At 48.3% G+C, this 21,190-nt stretch overlaps 1 protein-coding gene across 2 annotated transcripts in view; it reads left to right on the top strand.

Annotated features, from left to right (window-relative positions):
• Positions 1-12,482: 12,482 nt before the first annotated feature.
• The window catches only part of FGF13 (fibroblast growth factor 13), a 263,357-nt gene continuing 254,649 nt past the window's right edge, over positions 12,483-21,190 (top strand). Inside the window, exon 1 of one of the 2 annotated variants that reach the window (XM_005232749.4) lies at positions 12,483-12,878. In XM_005232749.4, the coding sequence (XP_005232806.1) occupies positions 12,830-12,878 (49 nt within the window). In that variant the 5' untranslated portion in view covers positions 12,483-12,829. The remainder of the gene's footprint in view (positions 12,879-21,190) is intronic. The other variant, XM_005232751.4, reaches the window with a different exon arrangement.

Genomic DNA, 21,190 nt, shown 5'->3' with positions numbered 1-21,190 from the left:
ACCTCTTCTGGGAGACAGTGATTCCATTGTTAAAAAAATAAAAGAGAAAATCCCACCAGAGCCTGGATCTCTAAGATTAGTGCTTGCTAAGAGGAAAGAGTTTTATTTGCTTCCCCTCCACTCCTTTTGTGTCTTCCCCCGCCCCGTTACATATCTCCTGGTTTGTCATGATTCCCTACTTTGAAGCTAGTTATATCAAGCTACTCCTTTTTGTATATTATAGTGGGATTTTTACACAATACTTAATTCGGTTATCTTTAAAATGACAGACTTGGCCCGTGCAGTCATACTCCACACCTCTTCTCTCCCTTTGAAAAAGAATCCTACGAGTGTACTAAAGTAGGAAGTGTTTATTGAGTGACTCCACGAGTATAAATAGCTTGCAAGCAAGAGCAGCACCTGCCATCTTTGATATGTCTTGCACTTCCCACAAATCACTCGTGCACGCTGCATTTGATCGCAGCTATTGTTTGTGCTAAGCTTCCTCCTACTCCTATAATCCTCCTATTTAAATGGATGGGATATCTTGCATATGGTAAGGATTTTGTGGATATAAATCACAGCCAAGTATTTTGTGGACACGACATGGCGTACGTGTGTGTGTTCTGCCAAGGGTAGAGAAAGAGAAATGTCGACAAGCACCACGCTTTAAATGGAAAGGATATGGCTCTTTCCAAAGTGCCTTGAGTCACGCACTTTGACTCTTACTGCTTCTTTTGCGGAGCCGCTGTTGCTTTCCAAATATAGCAGCTCTGGCTTTGTGTGTAAGTCTGGTAGGATCCGTGGCTTTGGGTGGGCTGGGGGTGCTGGGCTATTGCCACGTTAGCCTAGGGTGGTCTTGGGTGCATCAGCCCCCCCACACACACACACCGTGCCCTGATGCCGGACATGTGCCTGCCCGAGAGGTGGCAGCTTGCTTTGTCACCGATTCAGGTGTCCCCATATCCATTACAGAGAGGGCCAGCAGTCAGGGCTTTGTGTCCCTTGAGGACTGTACCTGAGGCAGCTCAGCCCCGATCACACCTCTGCTGCTGGTGGTGGCTTGGCAACAGGGATGGCATCTGCCATCGGGAGCCCCGCTCACACTGGGTGCTTTTTTCTCCTACTGTGCTTCCGACAGGAGGGAGCTAAAGCAGAGCACACCCCAGTCCTTCATGCCTCACATCACTGGAGGGGATGCCCCATGATCACAATCAGTTAAAACTGGAACAAGCCCTTAACATCCAGGATTAGATAAGAACGAGGGAAAAAAAATTAAAATCCCACTTTTTAAATTGGCAGCGTCTGACAGCATGAGGCTGTGCAGGGGAGCTCTGGCCAGTGACCGCAGCACCCTGAGAAGCAGTGGCCTGTCAGGGCGTCCCCAGAGGAGAGCATCTGCTGCTAACAGGGCCAGAGGCCCTCTTACTGATGGCCTCTCTGATGGTGTTACAGGGGTCTGCTGCTATAGAGAAAGTGCTGTAAAGGAGGGGTACACAGCAGTCAGAAGCATCAGGGTCAACACTTTGTATGCAAACCCTTATAGACAGGAGCGTGCAAGGAACTTGCCCTTGGAGCAGCTCCCCTGCACTCAGGGGATGACTTGAAGAGCAAAACATTGAGCAGGCAGGAGGGCAGGGGGTGGTAAGCAGCTTTGTTATATCAAGTTGTGTGTTCAGAATATCCTGACTGCTTGTTACAAATATCTAGTTTATTTTCCTATTTTTCTCAAAGAAAATGCTAGCTGTGCTACCAGGTATACTAGTTGTACAGAACAGACTGACTAAGACCTCCTAGCCTGGGAACTGGGTGCAATCCCTTCTCACTGAATTCTTCTCTCCATTTCTTTGGTGGAGATGAAGGTGTTAGTTTTTCCTGTATTAAGCCAGTACCACAAAGCAGAGAGGAGTTACACTTTTCAGTTCAGTTGTTTTTCTCTCTTAAATAAAGCCTACTCTTTCTGTAAGTTCCTTCTATAACCTCAGGTTTATAGGCATGAATGTTCACTTTCAAAAAAAAAGTCCATATTCTCCAACACTGAATAAAACTCCAAATTGTATTGTTGTGGCCTCAGACAGTTTCCAAATATGTTTGCTTTATTTGACTGTAATACTGGGTTTTTTTTCTTTTTAGAATACACCACCTATTTCCTTTGTATGTATTTTATTGTCCTTCAGTCTCATGAAGCCAGCAGATGGCCAAAAAAGAAGATGCTGTGGTTTTGCTGTGCCTTTTAAAAAAGCTTGAGGTGCGTAGTTGTATGTATTCATGTGCTTTGCGAAACAAAAAAAACCTCAACCAACCAACCCCGTTGCTCCTTTGGGATCTATGAAGACTTGTGTTTAACTGTTGACATGTTAAGATCGTTTGGCATTTGGTTGGCAGCCTGTTCTGAGAAACATGGATTTTATTGAACACACTGTTCGAGCGTACCGCTGCTTCTCTATTGTCATGTCTTCCTTCAGACACGGCCAAGGTCATTTTTATATGCCACTACCCGTAACTGCTGAAAGGACAGACATATGTAGGTGTTACCCACCCTAGTTGATGTTGTTTGCTGTACCCGGTGTGGCTTAGTTTTCTCTCAAGCTTGAACCTGCACAGCACAAGCCTGCTTAAAAATTGCTGGTGCTGTGAGGGCTTTCCTGGTCTTCCAATGTTTAATCAGATCCCAAAACCCTCAAAAAGGGTTTGTGGGGCAACATTCCAGCTGACCAAGGCTTTTCTTCCCATTTCTGCAAGGTGTTAAGGAGGATCTGGATGGTTCTTCCAGCTGAAAATGTGCTTGACTGTTTGCGACAGCGTTGTTAAAGCGAGGCGAGGGGCTGCAGCACGCGGAGAAGTCAGCTGGTGGGGCGGGCGCTGGGGGCACCGCGCCCCGCGGGGGCACTCGGAGGGAAGGTGATGCCGGTTGCTATTTAAATCGGCAGCAGATGTGTCGATATGCCTGTGACGTTCCTCAAGATGGCTCGAGGAGCCTGAAGTTTATAAACGATTCTTCTGACTCCTGCTAATTTTAGCCTTGGAGTGTTTACAAACAGAGCAGTATTTGTCTCTGCTCCTGATCCAGGAGGATTTCAGCCCCATCCCTGCTGGCATATTCCCTGGAGAAAAAACAAAAAGGGATACAAAATAGAGATAGCTATTAAAAGATGCTGAGGGAGCATTCAGATTGGAGGCACTGAATGCCAAATCTTGTGCCTATAAATAATATGTCTGCAGATATCAGTGTCACCAGAAAGTAGGAAGGATATACACCTAGGAATAATTTTGTAGGAGAGAAATGGGGAGCAGGAGGCTGAGTCTGAAAGCACTGCTTCTTAGTGGTGCTCCAAGGCAGTGTCTTGCAATGGCTCAGGAAAAGGCCAAAGCAGAATGGTACGACAAGAAATAATCAAGTTGCGGCTATGTCTGACAGCTGTCACCAGCACCAAGCCCAGGGTGCAGCCCTGCCTCAACCAGAATGCCAAGTGTTGGTACATAGCAGTTATGGCGTGCAATGTTCCTGACCTGCACACACTGTTTAGCTACCGATTTGAGATGAGACAAGAGCAAAAAGTCAAATTCAATTATGTCAACACAGTTCATGCGGAGCTTTAGAAAGAGATTTTAAATACATACATACATACCAGTTTAAAATTCTTTCCCTTTCAGAGCCATGACCTTCAAATGCAGTTCTTTGAACAGGGAACATCTCCTAAAGTGTTTGTGGTTTTCTACAAAGGATGAGCAGGCAGAATCCTCATGGGTTGGTGAGGCAAGGACCTTCACTCGATGACAGTTTGAAGGAGAAAGGCTATAGCTACACACTCTGCCTTGAAGAAATCCAAATCCCTCAACTTGCCTGAAGTCTGCTTTGTAAAAATGCCTCCAGGTCATGCAATACTTGACTCTCAGAGCTAAGGCTTTGCTTCTTCTCAAAAATCAAGCTAGCTACTAGACCACTGTTGCAGCCAGCTGCCTTGTGCTATGGGAATTTCATGGGTCATAGGGACTCAAGAAAATCTATAAAAACAAAAAGGGAAAGTCTGTCTTTTTTTCTTTGCTTGTGCTCACCCATGGCACTGTGCATGTTATTCAGACCAAAACTCGGCTGACACATGAGAAACACCAGCTGCCATCTGATTAAGACATGTGAGAGGTTTATGAGGTAGCTTACAAGTTCAGCTCAGCTGGAAATGAACGGGAAGGCTCAGAGCCGCATAGCGTGGCCATAGTGCCGTGACCAGAGGAAACAGCAGAGAAACGGTGCCTAAGTGCTCAGTGTAATATAGGGGAGCTTCATCTTCTGACCCTGAGTGAGCGCTGACCCCAGCCCAGGTCTTAGTGAAGGAAATGCTAGAAAAATTACATCAGATGCCACTTAAAATTGCTGCAAGTTCAAGAACTGAGGCATCTGGGATGAACTGTGTGGAGCGTTACAGGGGAAAGCAATTTCATGCAGGAAAGGAACAGAAAGTAGCAGAGAGGGAATAGGTTCATGACAGAGGAAAGCAACTTGTTTTGTGGCTATACAGTTCTAGTGCTGCTTGGTGCATAAAAGCATGTTCACGTTAACAGAGAATATCTTGCCTTATGCACTGTAGGCTTCTCGCAACACTCAGAAAATTCTTTCTAGACGAGTTTCTTGAACTAATAGAATATCTTTCAGTTTTTCCTTTAAGGGTCCACTCTGAAGTGGCTCACACTTTAAGCATAACTGTTTTTTTAGATTTCTTTAAGCCCCAAAATAGGTCTGAAAAGCTAATCATTACATTCCTCTCTCTTTCTCTCAGGCTTGTAAAAATCAAACACTGATTAATTTTTACCACGCTTAAGGAAAAAGTCAGGCATGAAAAAATGTTATCCTATGATATCATTGCATATGCAAGCCCACAATAATGTTAGAGCTCTACTTGATAAGTTTCCTTTCAAATGTTGCTGCATGGTTTTTTTCCTGCTGTTGCTCTATTAGCTTTCTGTGTCTGAAACTCTGGTGTAGCTCCAGGGAAGGCTCAGATCAGTCACATAATGCTCATCACACTCCTTGCCTGCCTATTATTGAGGTGGCCCAAGGTTTCTAATGTCAGGTCTCCCATTGCACTGGGAATTCACGTCCACCGGAGTTTACCTCTGGATTTCAGGTCCAGATTGGGTATCACATACATTTTGCCTCCCCAGCATCTTCTTTAAATACTGTTTTTTCTCAGCTCCACAAAAGCTGGAGTGAGATCAGCTGCCACTGCCAGTCTGCAGCTCGGCAGAGTTGAACATCAAAGCTCCCGTTCCAGCTCAACTTCAAAACCTTTCAAGTTTTAAGACTTGACCAAGTAACAGAAAGAGTGGTAAGGGGAAAGCTGTAATGTGCGGGATGGCTGGCTCTGTGAGGAAGGGCATTTTCCTCTTACTTTACACAGTAAATGTAGTGAGTGATAGCAATTTGTGCTTCTTGTTACCATGAAGGGGTGTGGGACCACCTTCACCCTCTGCCTTGCTATGAATAGCAGCAGAACCACTCCCGGGTCTTTCATCTTTATGCTCTCTGCAACAAATCTTTCACCAGCCTTCGAGGAGGGGCCTTGGGCAAAAATCCCTTTTGACATTAAAGCACTAGTTTTCAGTTAGGACACCAAATGTTTCCTCCTGCCCCTTTTGGTTTTTTTTCACTCCACCTGCAGAAGTTCAGTCTGCAGGTGACTTACAAAAGCTATGGAGTAACAGCTTTCTTTACATCGAGTATGTTCCCCACTGCCTCCCCTGGAGAGGAAACTAACTGCCTGACATTTTTCCAAGGTCCCAACTTCACCCTCTTTGTGCATGTGTATGCATTCCTGCGAACTTAAGGAAGGCTGGATGAGGTGAAGGTAAAGACTGCAGCTGCAGCTCCAACAGCTCGGCCGGCATCTTCGGTTTGTGGCTGCTCTTACTGGCTTCTGCCCTGCAGTCATAATATGAAAGACTTCATACAAAACCTCTCACCTTTTAATTTACCTGCGAAAGCACAAATCGGAACTAAGGAATCAGTTCAGAGTCATGAAGCTTTGTTTGTTTGCCTGCCTCTCAAGGCTGAGGTACAGGTAGTGCTTCCACGACATGCTGCAAGCCACGCACTGCTTCAGCCTCTGCTGCAAGTGCTGGCTTTACGGAAAAGCGCTAGAAAGCATTGGAGGTCCCCTTATTGCATTCTCCCACTGTGACATTGCCACCTCATACACCTGCAGACCTGTGTCCTTCACGTTCCCAGTGTTACTCAGGTTTAGTGTGCTGGTGATGAATGGTTATCGGAGGTATAGATGCTCTGGTGTCAGTGTGCTGCTGCTGGTGCAAAGGAGATGAGATTTTTTTAAACAGCTGAAATTCACCAAACTTGAAGAGAGGATAAACATCAAAAAAAGGCAGCTGCCAAACAATCTTTATATATATATATATATATATATATTTATTATTTTTTGAAATTTGAAAGCTGGAATTACTAGATGTAATCTGGGTAGGATCTTGAGACCAAATTGATTTTGTAGGTCCACTCGGGCTTTCCAGGCTTAATAAAGATCTGTATAAACATTTCTGCTAAATGCAGATTTCAGGTGATAATTCATACATTGTCTTAAATACTATCAGTGATTCCCATAAATTTATCGCATTTGCTGTGTGGTGTTTGCGTAACCACTAGCATCCCCAAACACATTTTGCCAGAATTTCACTTACTCCAGAACTTCACGGTATATTTCAGGTTGTTTTAGTTTCAGTAAATCCAGGACTTAAAACCAAGGTCTGCTGTGAGCCTTTAAAAGATTTGTTAGCAGGGAGTGAAGCTCTCAGACTGCACATGAGATACAGTCTTTGTACATTAAATCACTACTTTGTAGGCTTCCCTGGAGCTGTAAGAATAATTTTTTGGGGTTTTTACTGTTTTGTTTTGTTGTTTTTTTTTACTTGGACACCAAAACTAATACCATACTCTGTTACAGAAATGCATACCTATGTAAACTGTGATCAAGCTAGCTTGGCAAATGTACTGGAATGCAGAGAGGAAAGACCTTCAAGGTTGGTCTGTTTTAGACTTTCAGTAGTCTGGAAGACTTTGATCTCCAGTGCTAAAGGCCTCACATCACTGTAGTGCTCAATCCAGCAGCCTTGATTGGGATTTGCTTTGCAGTTCGCAGAGCCTTATCAGCCAGAGGGATTATTGCGTAGCAAGGCGAGATGCTCCATTTCCCATCCATTTCCCAGGTGCTGAGCACATTCCCCTGCCTAGAGAAGCAATCCAAAGTGCCAGGCTTGCATCACAGGATGCTTGATGTCCATTAATTTTAATTGAAATGATTCATAGTAAATAGGTGAAAGATTCACAGTTTATTGCATTTATGTGGCAAGGGTTTGGTAGCGCGGGGGCTGCAGGGGCGGCTCTGTGAGAAGCTGCCAGAAGCTTCGCCCATGTCCGATGGAGCCCGTGCCAGCCGGCTCCGAGACGGACCCACCGCTGGCCCAGGCTGAGCCCAGCAGTGACGGTGGCAGCGCCTCTGGGGTAACACGGTTAAGAAGGGGGAGAAATGACCTGTGGAAGAACAATAATGGCGAGAGGCGTGAGAAGTGGGAGCAGCAGCCCTGCAGCCCCCAGGCCGGGGCAGGAGGGGGCCGGGGGGCTCCAGGCGCCAGAGATCTCCCCCTGCCCTTATCCCGCCCCAGGAGCCCCTCGCTGTGTCTCTGCCCCCGGCCCGGCTGAGCAGGGCAGGGACAGGGCGGCCCGGGGGGCACCCAGCACCCAGCGGGGGGGAACCCAGCACCCAGCGGGGGGCACCCAGCACCCAGCCGGGCTCAGCCCACCACACTGTGTGAGTGTAATCATTATCCCTTACCACTGGTGTCTGCTTAGGGCTTCTCTGTTGATCAGACTGAATTATTTAGGGAAATTAAACTGCAATCTCCATACGATCCATTAGCTGGAACTCTATTTGCATATAGCAGTTGGGTTTGGGCAATCAGAAAGAGGAAGATTCTCTACAGCAAGTTGTCTGCTCAAAACGGATCCTCTGTGTAGCACTAAAGACTGCGTATGAATAGGAGTGGTAAAAATAAGATGGGGAGCACATTAAACATCCTTTAGAACAGGGATGTACCTGCTAGAGAATAGGCTGTGCTTTGGACTTGTATTATGTACGTACCTCACCTTTAAAGCTTTGTGGCTTTTGTTAAATCACACAACTGGTAGTAAAGAAACTTGCCCTAACATTCCAGTTAAAGCAGTGGTGGGCCAGGCAATAAGCCGATGCAAATAAGTGGTAAGTTCATTCGCACCAATTTTATAAGCGTCATTACAAAACAGTGGCAACAAAATTATAGACATGCCCACTGCATCATTTACTTATTTTATCATAATGCAATGGATACCTCTAGATGCCAGTATGAATATTAAAATATAATTTAAAATTAGGACTAAGTACTTATATTACTGAGGCTTTATCATGTTTGGAATCTTAAATTTAAGGCCTAATTCTGCTCCACCTGAATGCAGGAAAAGTTTAACTTCAGATTTAACTGGGAACATAACAGGAACCATCATGACAAAGCTGATTTAAACTTGCTGGACTGTTTTAAATTCATAATGTAAAATTCCCACTATATAAAAAAGTAGAATCTGGACCTTTTACAAACCACTGCCTGCAGAAAAGAGAAAATTTCAACTTGAGAATAAGCCAAAGAACCAAGGGAAAAGTACACTGAGGAGCAATGCCACTATGTATCTACGTGAGTACCAGCATTCCTCAGGGGATATATGTCTCTATAGATATTTTACGAGGGTAGGAAAAGCATGTTCTTGACTTGAGTATGTGTTTTATGGGCAAACCGTACAGCTATTGGACATTAAGCAGCAATAGTTATGTTGTATAAAGGCACTTATAGTTTACAATTTCAGATTGTAAATGATACGAGAGTTAGCCGAACCCGTGCCAAGTCAGAACCTTCCAGGAGATGTTCCCAGGGGAATAAATACCCTCTGCGGAGGCACAGCTCCGTGCAGCACGTCAGCTCTGCCACGTTTGGTTCCAGAGAGCAACCCCGAGCTGCAAATATTCGGCAAGCCCAAATAGGACCTGCTGTGTGTGCCTCTGCTGCAAAAGCCTCATGTTTCACTTCACACTTGGAGCTTGTGAGACTTCACTGTGCTTGGGGCAATCGTGTTTGTCCCTCTGGGCAGGAGAGTTCAGGAACCATAAAAGGGTACAGATGATGCTTCAACTGTTTGTGCTGCCTTGCTGGCTTGTTGCCACTCAGTTTAGATGACTCCATCGCAGTCTTGGGAGGAGCACAAAAGGTGCGCAGTTACAGCAATTCACTATATTTGACTTTAAATCCTGCTCCCCCCACCAAAAAGAGTCTTGAATTTAAACCCTCCCTAGCCACTCAGGTGACTGGGAACACCCAAACAGCATTTGCACGCAACATCAGATTTCTTTGTATTAAGCATCACTAAAGCTACTTCTTCTGTATGTCTGATTTATCTGGAAGTGCAGAAATGGTTTCTAATTCAGAAACTCAGAGAATGTTGTCAATGAGAGGTACAAGCTCTGTGTCATGGCCACACATAGGTAAATTTCTGCATAAGCCTGGCTGCTATATGTAGCTTGTTGCATATCAGTTCTGTCTCCACAGCATCTGAGTGCTTCTCAGTTTCCAGTATTATAGCTGTAAAGCAATGAGGTGACACTTTTCCTTACTATAGTTGGAAAGCGATGTACAGGCATCCTAAGGCTCAGGTTCATATTTAAATATTTGTGAGTTAGTTAACAAAACCTTGTTGCAAAGCTAGACCTTACGTGATTTACCCCAAATCCAGAGATGCTCACATCAAAGCAAGGAACTGATGAGGCAATCTGACGACCTAAGTCAGTGCCCCAACCCCAAATACCCTCTGCACTAGAATACTTAAGCCATCAAGGTAGCTTTAAAAGTAAAGGCTATGCAAACTGTACCCAGACTGCAATAAGCCTTCATGCAAATCCCCTTATATTTTGCATGCATAACACCATATTTTATTACTGTTTTATCTGACACTTCTAAGCCTCTAGCTAGTAAGGGGAAAAACTAACTCATTTCAAAACAGCAGGGTAAGCTCTCTCTGCCCACCAGTAGGTACAGTTCCTCTGCACCATGCTGAGCTGCTGCCTCCTTCCAACGTTTAGTTTGAGTGTGTAGGCCTCATTTGGTCAACGTAATAACTACTCCTGTAAAATTTAACAGATCTCCTGGCAAAGGTGAGAATAGCTCATGTAAGGCAAGTTCACTGTCAGTACTAAACACAGCATTTATCAGTGGCCTCGGTGCTGGGACCAGAGGTGTGAATTGTTTGTAATTCTCATCCAAGTCACTGCAAGTGCCTTTGAAAATAGGGTCTGAGTTGTATCGGCCAGCGGAAATCTTGCTGTGGCTCACTGGCTACTTCTGACAGCACTGGCTCAGCTGAACCGCAGAATCCCTCCTTCCCCACTTCCCTTCTTCTGACTCACTGGTTTCAGTGGTCCAAGTTAAATTGGAGAGAAATGGCCAAGAGAAAGCCCAAGTTTTTGATCCTCCTGGCAGGTGTTAAAAAAAAAAAAATCACAGGAAAGGCTCAAGTACAACAATCATATTGACAGCACCTTAGTCCACTGTCATCAGAGGGCTTACTGAATCATGTAGGTTGGGAAAGATCTTTAAGATCATTAAGTCAAACCATAAACCTAACAACTGCCAAGTCCACGGCTAAACCATGCCCCTAAGCGCCACTCCTATGTGTCTTCTAAATACCTTCAGGGATGGCGATTCAACCACTTCCCTGGGCAGCCTCAACCTCCATGAAGCCAAGCTGACCCTGCCAAGACACTTCCTTGGATCCAGAAACAGAGCCGAGGTTGTTCACTGTGCAGACAGATGCATGGAAGCCTGGAGGAGTTCTGTCTGAGGATGTGGGGTTCAATTTTGTGTTCTGTGCATTTCTTAGGGGAAAGCCATTCAGTAAGCACAAGCATACGGATCTTCCACGTGGCAGCTTTGACCCTGGCTCCTCATTCTTCGCTTAAACAGCCCTCATCCTCCTAGTCCCACCTGAGCTCCAGCCACCTGTGTGAGCTGGGAGGGGGGCTTTACCCCACGCTGTGGGCCAGCGGTGGCTCGTTACCTCGTTTGCCCAGGCTCGGGGCAGGAGCAAGGCTGGGGCCCGTCGGCCGCGGTAAGCCGATCTGCCCCCAGCTGTCCCCGGCGCTGGGCTGGAGCGCAGGCAGGGTGAAGGGGGAAGGAATTCGGCTCCGCTAAAAATAGCGGCCGCGCAGCCCCGGCGGCTGCTGCTGCCTCTCCCGCAGACCCCCGGTGCGGCGGCTGCCCCGGGGCACGGCAAGCAGAGGAGTGCCCAGAGGCCACGGGGAGGGCAGTGCCCTGGTCACATTGTCTTCCTCCGGGGGGTGCCTGGCCCCCGGGCCTTGGAGATGTCCATCGTGCGTCCCCCCACCAAACAGGCCGCTCCGGGGGGCTGGGGCAGCCCGGCTGCCGCACCGAGGGCTCCCCCCGGCGCGTCGCGGCTCGCCCTTCCCAGCACTTTATTTCGGGCGCTGCCGGGCCCGGCTCCAAGGGGCGCTGGCTGCTTCGGGTTTCCATCCCCGCCCGCTCGGCGGGGGGCAAAGGATGGGCGCCCGCGGTGGTCTCGGCCGTGGGAAGTTTTGCCCCCACCGAGGACGGGGCGAAGGAGGGGGTAGGGGGGGAGCGGTTTTGTAGCACAGGTGAGAGGAGCTTCGGCGGCTCTTGGGTTTGGGGGTGTCTCTCCCTCTTCCCCGAGGGCCGACGGAGGGGAGACAGGGAGAGTCCCGTCCCACAGCCCGGGGCAGAGCAGCAGGGCTGGAAGCGGGACGGCGCAAGCTTTGCGTGTCCCCCGTTTCCCACCAGCCCCTCCACTGTCCCCCGGCTCCTCGCACTCCCGCGACGGCAGCAACAGGCTGCCGGGCTCGGGCGACGCCGGAGGCCACAGCCTCCGCTTTGCGGGATGGGGGGTGGGAGCGGCTGCCCAAGGGGAGGGCAGGCCGGGCCTGTGCCGCCCCCAGCCCGTCGCGGGGCACCGTCCCGGGGCTGGAGGGCAGCGGGGATGCGCGTTGCCCCTCTCGGTGCCGTTTCATGGGGGCCCGGGCTGGGCGATGGGGAGGGGGAGGTGCGGAACTGGAGGGGGCAGCTCTAGCTCCAGCCCTCCTTGCTGCTGGCGAGCGTAAACCTGCCGCCTCTTCTGCAGTGCCGGGGACTCGCGTCCTCCTCCTCCCATCCACGGCTGCAGCTCTGCTGCTCCATCCCATTATTAGGGGAGGATACGAATAAAAAAACCCAACCCAAACCCACCCAACACCGAACCAAAACCCAACACACCCAAGCAAACAACCAAAGCCCCCCATCCCCCGCCCAACTCACAGTACCCCCTCCCCCCCCCGCCCCGGTCGGTGGGACTTCCAGGACCGGCTGCGCTTCCCTGGCCCTGGGGAGGGGAGGCAGAGCCGGGGAGGCGGGGGAAAGGAGGGGGCCAGGGCCAGGCAGACACAGGGAAAATCGCTTTTGTCTCCGGCACGGCGAGCGGCGCAGGGGCTCGGTGCTGCGGCTGCCGGAGCCCCCCGCTCACCGCCCCGCTCCGCTCCCGCAGGCACCGCGGCGGCGCCGCCGGGCTCCGAGGCAGCGCGCCGGGGAGCGGGCAGCTCGCCGCTCCTCGATTTTTTTTTCCCCTCCCCTTCTGTTGGTGTTATTTCTGCCTTTTCGGCGTAGAGGATCCCCCACACGCACGCACGCTGCCCCCCGCCCGAGGTTTCTCTGGGTCCAGCCGGAATCCGCGACGCTCCCGGGGATTTTCCCACCCAAGCTGGGGTCTATGAGCGGGAAGGTGATCAAGCCCAAAGAAGAGAAAGATGCTTCCAAGGGTAAGGCAGGCGCAGCCGCTCCGATGAACAGCATGTTCCCCGGCCCGACCGCGGACAGCCCGACCTTACCGCGCTGGGGCGGGGGGGGGGGTAACGCTCCGGTGCGAGTCCGTAGCTCGGGGGACCCCGGGCACGGGTGGGGAACCGGTGCCCGGCGTGCGGGGCGCTGCACCGGCACCCCGGCACGGCGCGGGGGGGCCCGGCTCAATGCGGCACCGGCGAAAGTAAGTGCCCCCCCCTCCCTGCGCCAGGGGGAGCCGGGCCCCCTGCCGCCGACCGGGCGGGTGCTCGGCGCTGCCGGCGGCCCCGGCCCGGCCCTGGCCCCGGCCGAAGCGTGCCGGGCCGGCGGAGCCATCGCCATGGAGACGCGGAGCCGGGGCCCCGCCGGTGCCGAGAGGCTGGGGGGTGCATGCGGACCCCCCAGCTGGGGCCGGGCACGGGAGGCTGCCCCATCCCGACCGGCCCGCGGGACCGGCGGGGCAGCTGGGGGCACGGAGGGGGCGGGGTACCCGCTCCGGGGGTGATGCCTGGGGGGGTGCAGTGCACGCGGGGGGTGCATGCCCGGGGGCGGGGTGCCCGCTGCGGGCTGCCACGCACAGGTGGCTCTGCCCTCCGCCCTGCGGGCCCGCAGCCCCCGCGCAGCTCGCTCTGCGGTGGCACCCGCGCTCGGGGGCTCGGAGCGCATCCGAGCGGTAGCTGGTGCGTGCGCTGGTATCTCTCCAGTAAGTCGTGGCTCTGTGGATTGGTAGGTAAAGCTGTGTATGTCACCCGGCGTACAGCCGTGCGGCAGGCTGGGGCTGCCGGGGCGCCCCGGTGAAGGGTCTGCGCTTGGCCTCCCCGAGAGAGGGGAAAAACCTGCTCCGCGTTTACTAGTTTTATCAAACGTCATGGGCACTTCCCTGTCACTTTTTTTTAGCAGCCTGAGAGGCCAAATCAAAACAAATCATCCTTTCTACTATTTAAAAAAAAACTTTTCGGTTTTTTGATTTTGAAAGTTTGTGTTTAACACCAGATTTTTGAGACTTTGTGTTCTTTTTTCCTCCAACTCTTTCCAGTTGTAACTGTGTTAGTGTTTTCCTCAGGTTATGTTTTTTTTTTCACAACATAATCAAATTCACTATTCGGATGCATTGCAAAACCTTACATTTTGTAAATAAATATTTTTTGTCTTTACATTATTTTCTTTGATGGTGAGGGTTTTTGGTTTTTTTTGTTTTGTTTTATGGTGGCCTTATTCACTAAAATGCTCTTTAAATAATTTATTAAGCAATGCAGAACAAAAGACTCCTGCCTTTCTGAGGAATATTTTGCATGATTTAGAACTGTGTTTATAATCTTACACAAAAGGAATTTTCCATACTTGTGTTATATTTGTTTGAAAGCTTGCTTTTAAAATCAAAGATATATTCCCTTTTGTGCTATGATTACAAGTTTTAACGACATTAACTTCATGCTTGGGATTGCTTGTGTATAGGTTTTGGGACATATCTGTATTTGAAAACGCGGAGACAAAGGCCTTTGTATCTGCTGTTAATGAGTCAATAATGACTGAGATGCACAAGGCTTTGATTCCAGGGGTGACAGTGTAGCAGAAGGTATATATTCTGAGAATCCCAAGAAAAACAGTTGATGCTGATACTCTGCTTCTAGGAGATGCTGGTACGCTCTTGGAGCTCGTATAAAACTTTCTCTGTTATCACAAAGTAAAGAGGCAGTTTTAGATACAGCAGGAGGAGCTGGTACATGTATGAGGTGGTTCTAGTACTGCTGTATAAAAGTGAGTGATGGTTACTGCTTGTGAAATAGGCTTTTAAAAGGGGTCCAGGGGTAGTGGTAAGGAGGTAGTATTTACCAGTTAATGTGTAGGCTGTGTGGCCTTCTTTACAACCTACAACCTCTTATGTTGTAGACTGAAATAGGACATTTTTTTTTTTTTTCCTCTGAACCACCTGAATTTTCTTTTGGCGATTGCAAGTGTTATTGCCTTTAGAGAGAATGTTTAATTTGCATCTAGCCATAGTAAAAACAGGCTGGTGGTTTTTTTGTTTGTTTATACAAAGAAGCAATAATTTGTCGGGAAAATGGGATCCATTTCCTGCACGTTTCTGCAGCCATACTGTGGCACTGGGTATACTCCAGTCCAAACAGAAGCCTGTATGTTTTTGAGTTAGTTACCTGCTCCTTCAAAGAACAATGCAATCAGGTTTCATATGAGAGTATGTTATTGTGGTGATATGTTCATGTACCCCACGTCCTGTAAGATATAGGATGTAATTGTAATACCTGCTGTAAATGCAGGTGTCCCAGGGCTATATTTGCATAATAAATGTGGAGTACTTTGTTAGTGAGAACAGTGTCAGCCTTTCTTACTCCTGAAGCTTTCTTATACATGACAGGGTTGTGCTTGAGATGAGACTTTGCTGTATTTCTCCAAAGAACTCGGGGAGGGCCATATTCAGCCCTAATGTAAGGAGCTGCTTTGTGTAAGTTGTTGAATGGCACTTTCTGCAACCAGTATTTGGGGTGGGTCTTTGTAGAGAAACCTGACTTACACAGAACCTTGAAAGGCCATGGATTTCAGTAGGAATCGGCACAGTCCAGTGCAAGTAGCTGTCTTGCAATGGGTATTTTAAGTTAAATTGCCCTCTCCTTAAAGGCTGTGGTGGTATCAGCGGAGTTGCGCAGGTGTAACAGAAGTCCCAAAATCTATTTTTAAAGAAATAGGTTTCCTTCACATCTTTTCTTAAAGAGGAAAGTAACTACTTGCTTCCGAGTTTGTTGGCCCCACTTGTAAGCTTTGCCTAGAAAACCCGGTGATGATGATTTTCCTCACTATTTTGCTGCTTTTAAACCTGGCTGCAGATGTTTGAGAATTAACTATCCCAATCTAAATAAAGCTTATGGATTAACCTGATGAAGTCAGGGATGTGCACCTTTACTTTCTGCAAAATGCTGCATTAACTGTGAATGTATAAGATATTAGTGTTGATTATTATTTTTTTTTAAACTGTGTGAGTGTTGAGAGAGCTGCAGGATAGCCTAGGTAGCCTCCAAGCTGCTTTACAAATGTAGATCAGCTGGGCTGCTGCTACAGTGGGGTTTATTTGTGGTAGTGAGCAGCTTGTTTCAGAAAGCAAGCTTGTCCCAGCTGTGTTGGTGGTTTCAAGCATGGGGCAGGTTCCTGTGTCTCTTCTCATTTTGTGCTCTCTCGGGGATTTGCAGGAGTACGAGGACCTGGGTAACAACAGCTCAGCATCCTGCAGAGGTAGCTTGATGGTTGGTAACAGCTCTTCCTCAATGGAAGTTAGCTATGTGCTCAAGAAATCCCCCCAGGTACATTCCCACTGGCTGCAGTGCAGTTCCCACCAGCTGGGTTCTTCTCCTGCCACGTAGCTGGTGTGCAGAGCGCCGTGTGTGTGGCAAGGCAGGTGACTTTGCCCAGTTCTCCCTCAAAAAACGTTTACTTTGCACTTTGAGAACAGTATATCCAGTGTCCCCAGCAAGCCTTGGGGCTGTATCAACACAACCCATTTTGAATGAAATATTTGTTAACCTTTTATCTGGGGGAGAGGCATGGGGCAGTAGGAGAATACAGGGCGTTAGAAAGTGAGCCGAGACCTGCTGAAATCCTTGTACTTTGGATCTGGGCCTTAAAGAGCTCGTGCTGTGTGGTATTACAGCCAGACTCTTTCCAGAGGCTGCTTTGCAATTTGTGTGGCTCTTCCAAGCAAAGTCAAAGGATGGAGTAGAGAATCTGAACCTAAATCTGATAAGTTCATCTTCATTTGGTTTTCCTTTTACTAATTAGATTATGTGCTGTTGCCTTCCCCATCGAGGCAGGCGCAGGGGGATCTTTTCCTGTCGCCGTGCTCTTACTGAAAGAAACTTGGGTAGCTTTGCCCAGAAGTCTGATAACCTCAGCTGTAAGCAGTGAGAAAATGCAGAGAACATTTTTTTTCTCCAGAAAGCAAAATAGGAGGAGTATTTTCGAAGCTGATACACTCTTCTCAGATTAGAAGCTATTGAAATAGTGACAGTAAGGGTGAAGACTTTGGAAGTATAGGTACTATTCTAATTCAGTGACAGCAGAAAACAAAGCACTTAGAGAAAGCACTTGGCAGGAAAAATAGAAGTCAGAATTTTGAGGTATCTATTACTGCTTTTCCTGGCTTTATGGGAATATAGTATAATGCGGCTTATGATTGAAAGGTCTGTAGAAAAGCTGACAGAAATAAAGAAGCTGATCTCAACAGTTATATTTCTATAGTACTGAATCATGAGAAAGTAACTTACTTCAGGGACTGAAGAAGAGCGGTGCAGAGGCAACATGTAAGCTGACCATGTCTTGGTCTGAGTCCACTGAATCAAAATTAGCAGCAAGTGCAGACCCATGTGAGAAGGGGGAAGGGAGTGTGGTGCTGGCACCCTTATCTGCTGCTTGGCCAACTCACGTGGGAGACAGGGCATTTCTTTTGTCTTTCTATCAGAAGTTTGGGTGCCAATTCTTTTGCATCCCAAACGAAAAGCCCCACCAAACTCCACCAGCAGCTGCAGTTTGACATGAACTTGAGCCTCTGTTCAGGCAGGTGTTTGCCAGCAGTAGATTGGCTCTTATTCGGTCAATTGGTGCTATTGACTTATGCATCAGAACTTGTGTTTTTCATAAACATTTAATGACACTAAAGAATGAGTAGTTAAACTCAATGCTTTTATTTTGTTTGCTTCACACTAGAAATCTCTGTGCCTCCTGTCTGAAATTTGAGATTGCAGATCCACTTTGAATAGATGCCTGCGTCGCCCACTGGAAAGCGACAGCCAAAATCTGAGGCATGACCCACCCCATCCTGGATTTTAATGCTGCAGGTTACAATACATACCCAGCTCTTGGCTGAGGTCCTGATCCATTCAAAATTCCTATTGACACCAGTGGGAGTTCTCTGTGTCTGCCTGTGGCATTGCCTCTGATATAGTGGGTGGTTGTTAATGTGCCCATGCTTGGAATATTTACAGTAACTACCTCCTGTTATGACTCATTATCTGTGATTGGTTTTGGTTCCACAAACTACAGTAACTCTTTATAAAAGAAACGTCCTTCCCTCTCAGTCCCAAGGCAGTGGTCCCTGACATCTGTTGGTGAAACACCAGCAATTAAAAAAATGGAAGTGACCTTTGAGATCAAAACGCCAGCACATTCATGCTGATGCTCTGTAATGGTTTTCAGTGTTAGCTGAGGAAATCCACAGTAAGGCAGTATTTTCAGGGACAAGCTCCAAACTCTGCGGTTTGTGATACTGTTGGTTCTCGTATGGCTGCTGTCTGTGGCAAAGGACTTGTGTTGTACAGAAGGTAGTAAAAGATAGCCATCTTTTTTGCTTCTGGAGGAAAAAATAATAGTTGCTTCTTGGCAGATGCCAAATCTCATCTTCAAAGGAAGAACTCCCAGGCAGATGAAGCTTGAGGGATGAGTAGCCGCACAGAGCATTGCAGGGGGCTGCAAAGGGGTGAGTACCAGCATCCACAGCAGATGCATAAGAATTGGTATGGCTCAGGCTTCTGGCATCTCTGATCTGTGGCCACCCACAATATGCTGGAGACTTGTCATTAAATGTATTTGTGCCATTTACCGTGATTTCCTGCAAGGCATTGGTCTTACCCCTGCACTTTGGGGAATTTCATGCTGCAGTGTAGTCTTGGGTCAAATGAATGTTAATTTTCTTCCTCTGTTCCCCATTGTGTGTTATTGCTATAGTGTGCTTAGGAAAAGAGTCAGCTCCAGGGTTATTTGAACCACTTTCTCAGGAGCAAAGATGTGGGAAATCCTGTTCCTCGGTTTCTCCCTGCAAAGAGTGTATTCATGCTTTTATAAAATCATCTGTGAATCTAGATGTGTGGTCGATTCTGTGTACAAACAAACCATTTGTATATCTGGGAGGACAAGCTTTGCATCCTAGATGACCTACAGCTAACTCTTTTCAGTCCAGGATCTTTGTGTTTGTCAGTTAATGTGTATCAGAGAGGAACTGCTTTGTTGATTACTGGGTGCTTTTATAGATTTGGTGGTTTCAGATCTGTTTTGTAGGACTGAAGCTTTTGTAGCCACTTGGATCCCTCATAGTGAAGCCTGGCCCTTGGGTCTGTGTTCCCCAAACATTGCTTTTCTTTCCTTGACTATGTTTCTTGGCCCAACAAAATTCCCCACTTTTCCCAAAACATGTCTTGGCCAAGCTTACATGAAAAGACATATGTTAAAAACCAAAATGAAACAGCTAAAGGAGTATGTTATTTACAATAATCCTTTTATGTTTTTGTGTGGTAACTTGAGTAAAAGGTTTCTTTGAATTGTCTGGTTTCTTGCTTAATATTTGTATTGTTTTGCTGAGAGAAACAAAGGCAAAAATAATTTGAATTGCACCCTCAGGCAGGTAACCATTCAGTTCTTTTCATGAAGAGAGTGTACAGTGAGACTGTTCTGCACTTAATTAGTTTTGTGAGAGTGATGTATAAGGCAAGGTCAGTGCTAAAGGAAGAAAGGGCTGGCATGGATTGAACGCTGCTTACGTTGTTTGAATAATTAGAGCATCACACTGAGGTAGGAGGGAGCAGAGGGACTGAAATGAAGTGGGAAGAAGAGGTATTCCTGAAATAGCAACTGAATTGCCATTGGGCTGGTTTGTATCACACACACACCGTTCAAGATTGACTAAATCTGAACTAGTGGTGCTTCATTACCTTTGATGCTGTGGGGGTGATTGTAGCTGAAATGAAGGTGTAGTTGTAGAGATTACTCTCTTCTGTGGCCCAAGTAATCTCTAGATGCTTTTCAGCTGAGGCCTGACATAATTGATAGAAGGCTCTGTTGGTTGCTTTAAGAATAAATTGTTTAACAAAGTGCTTGGTATTTTTGATACATGTGCTTTTAGATACCACCCAATTCAGGATGAATTCCTTTTTGTCTTGGTGGGATCAGATCAAATCTACGCATCGTGTAATCCCCATCTGACCTGGGTGGTCCACAGGCATTTGCTGGCTTTTGTAAAGTGACGGCTTCATCTCTGTTCATCAGTTTTAGACACCAGCATAGGCAATCCAGTAGCATTGCTGTACTGCTCTGGTGGGCTTCTGTCTCCATGTTCGTGTAAGGTTTAACAACAGAGACTGGCAACACAGACGTGGGATTTCATAAACAGTAGTGTTTGTGAGTATTTTTCTTATCTTCTTCCTCCTCCATCCCCTTAAAACATAGTGTGCCAAGAGGGAATGTACTCGTGGTGTGTTGACCTTGGCCAGCTGCCAGGCGCCCACCCAGCCCCTCTTGCTCACCCTCCTCAACAGGAAGGGGGAGAAAATGAGATGGAAAAGCTCATGGGTCGAGATGACAAAAACGGGGGAATCCCTTACTAATGACCGTCACGGGCAAAACAACCTTGCCTAGGGAAAAATTAATTTATTGCCGATTAAAGTAGAGTTGGATGGTGAGAAATAAAGACAAAAAGTCAAATGCCTTCCCCACTCCCCTTCCTTTTCCCCAGCTTCATTCCTCCACCCCCAGCTCCTGTAGCTGCTCCCCTGCCCCAGCAGCGCAGCAGGGCTGGGGCTCAGGGTCACTCCGTGGGCGCTCGCCCCTGCTGCTCCTTCCTCCTCACGCCGCTCCCTGCCCCGCTTGCGTCCTTCCCGCGAGCTGCAGTCCTCCGGGGTAAACCTGCTCCAGCATGGGCTCACCATGGGCTGCGGCTCCGTCAGGGAATACTCAGCTGCTCTGGCCTGGGGTCTCCGCCTGCTCCCCGGCGGTCTCCCCTGCCCCGCGGCCTGGCGCGCCCGCTCCCCTCCGCCTTCACCGGCCCCGGCGCTCCAAGGGCTGTCCCTCATGCGTCTTCCCCTCATTCCCCCTGTCTCCGAGGTGCTTTCCCAGCGCTCCCAGGGTTGTTCCTCACACGTCTCCCCCTCACTCCTCCCGTCTCCAAGGCACTTCCCTAGAGGTGCCAGCACATGGCTGCGTCCGGGCTGTGGGGAACCGGCCCCGGCCTCCCCGCACAGAGGCCCCGGCCGATGGCACCTGGGCACGACACGGTTGGACTTGCAGGACAACGTGGTGGCTGAAGAGGGCTTTGTGGCTTAGCCTCAACTTCTGATGACGAAGGTAGCCGGCTAATTGCAGTTCTCATTAGAATGGGACAAGTGAAAGGAATTACACAGAAAATTCACTCTTTCTCCTGGCAGAAGGTGGTCTTTCCTGTTGTGTCAGTGATTTCAGCCGGGACTTCAGCTCCTCATGCAGGAGGAGGAGGTGATGGCCCCGAGCTCTCCGCTGCCAG

The sequence above is a fragment of the Falco peregrinus genome, chromosome 13 (assembly GCF_023634155.1).
Source record: "Falco peregrinus isolate bFalPer1 chromosome 13, bFalPer1.pri, whole genome shotgun sequence".
NCBI lineage: Eukaryota > Metazoa > Chordata > Aves > Falconiformes > Falconidae > Falco > Falco peregrinus.
This window is presented reverse-complemented; position numbering and strand designations above follow the sequence as displayed.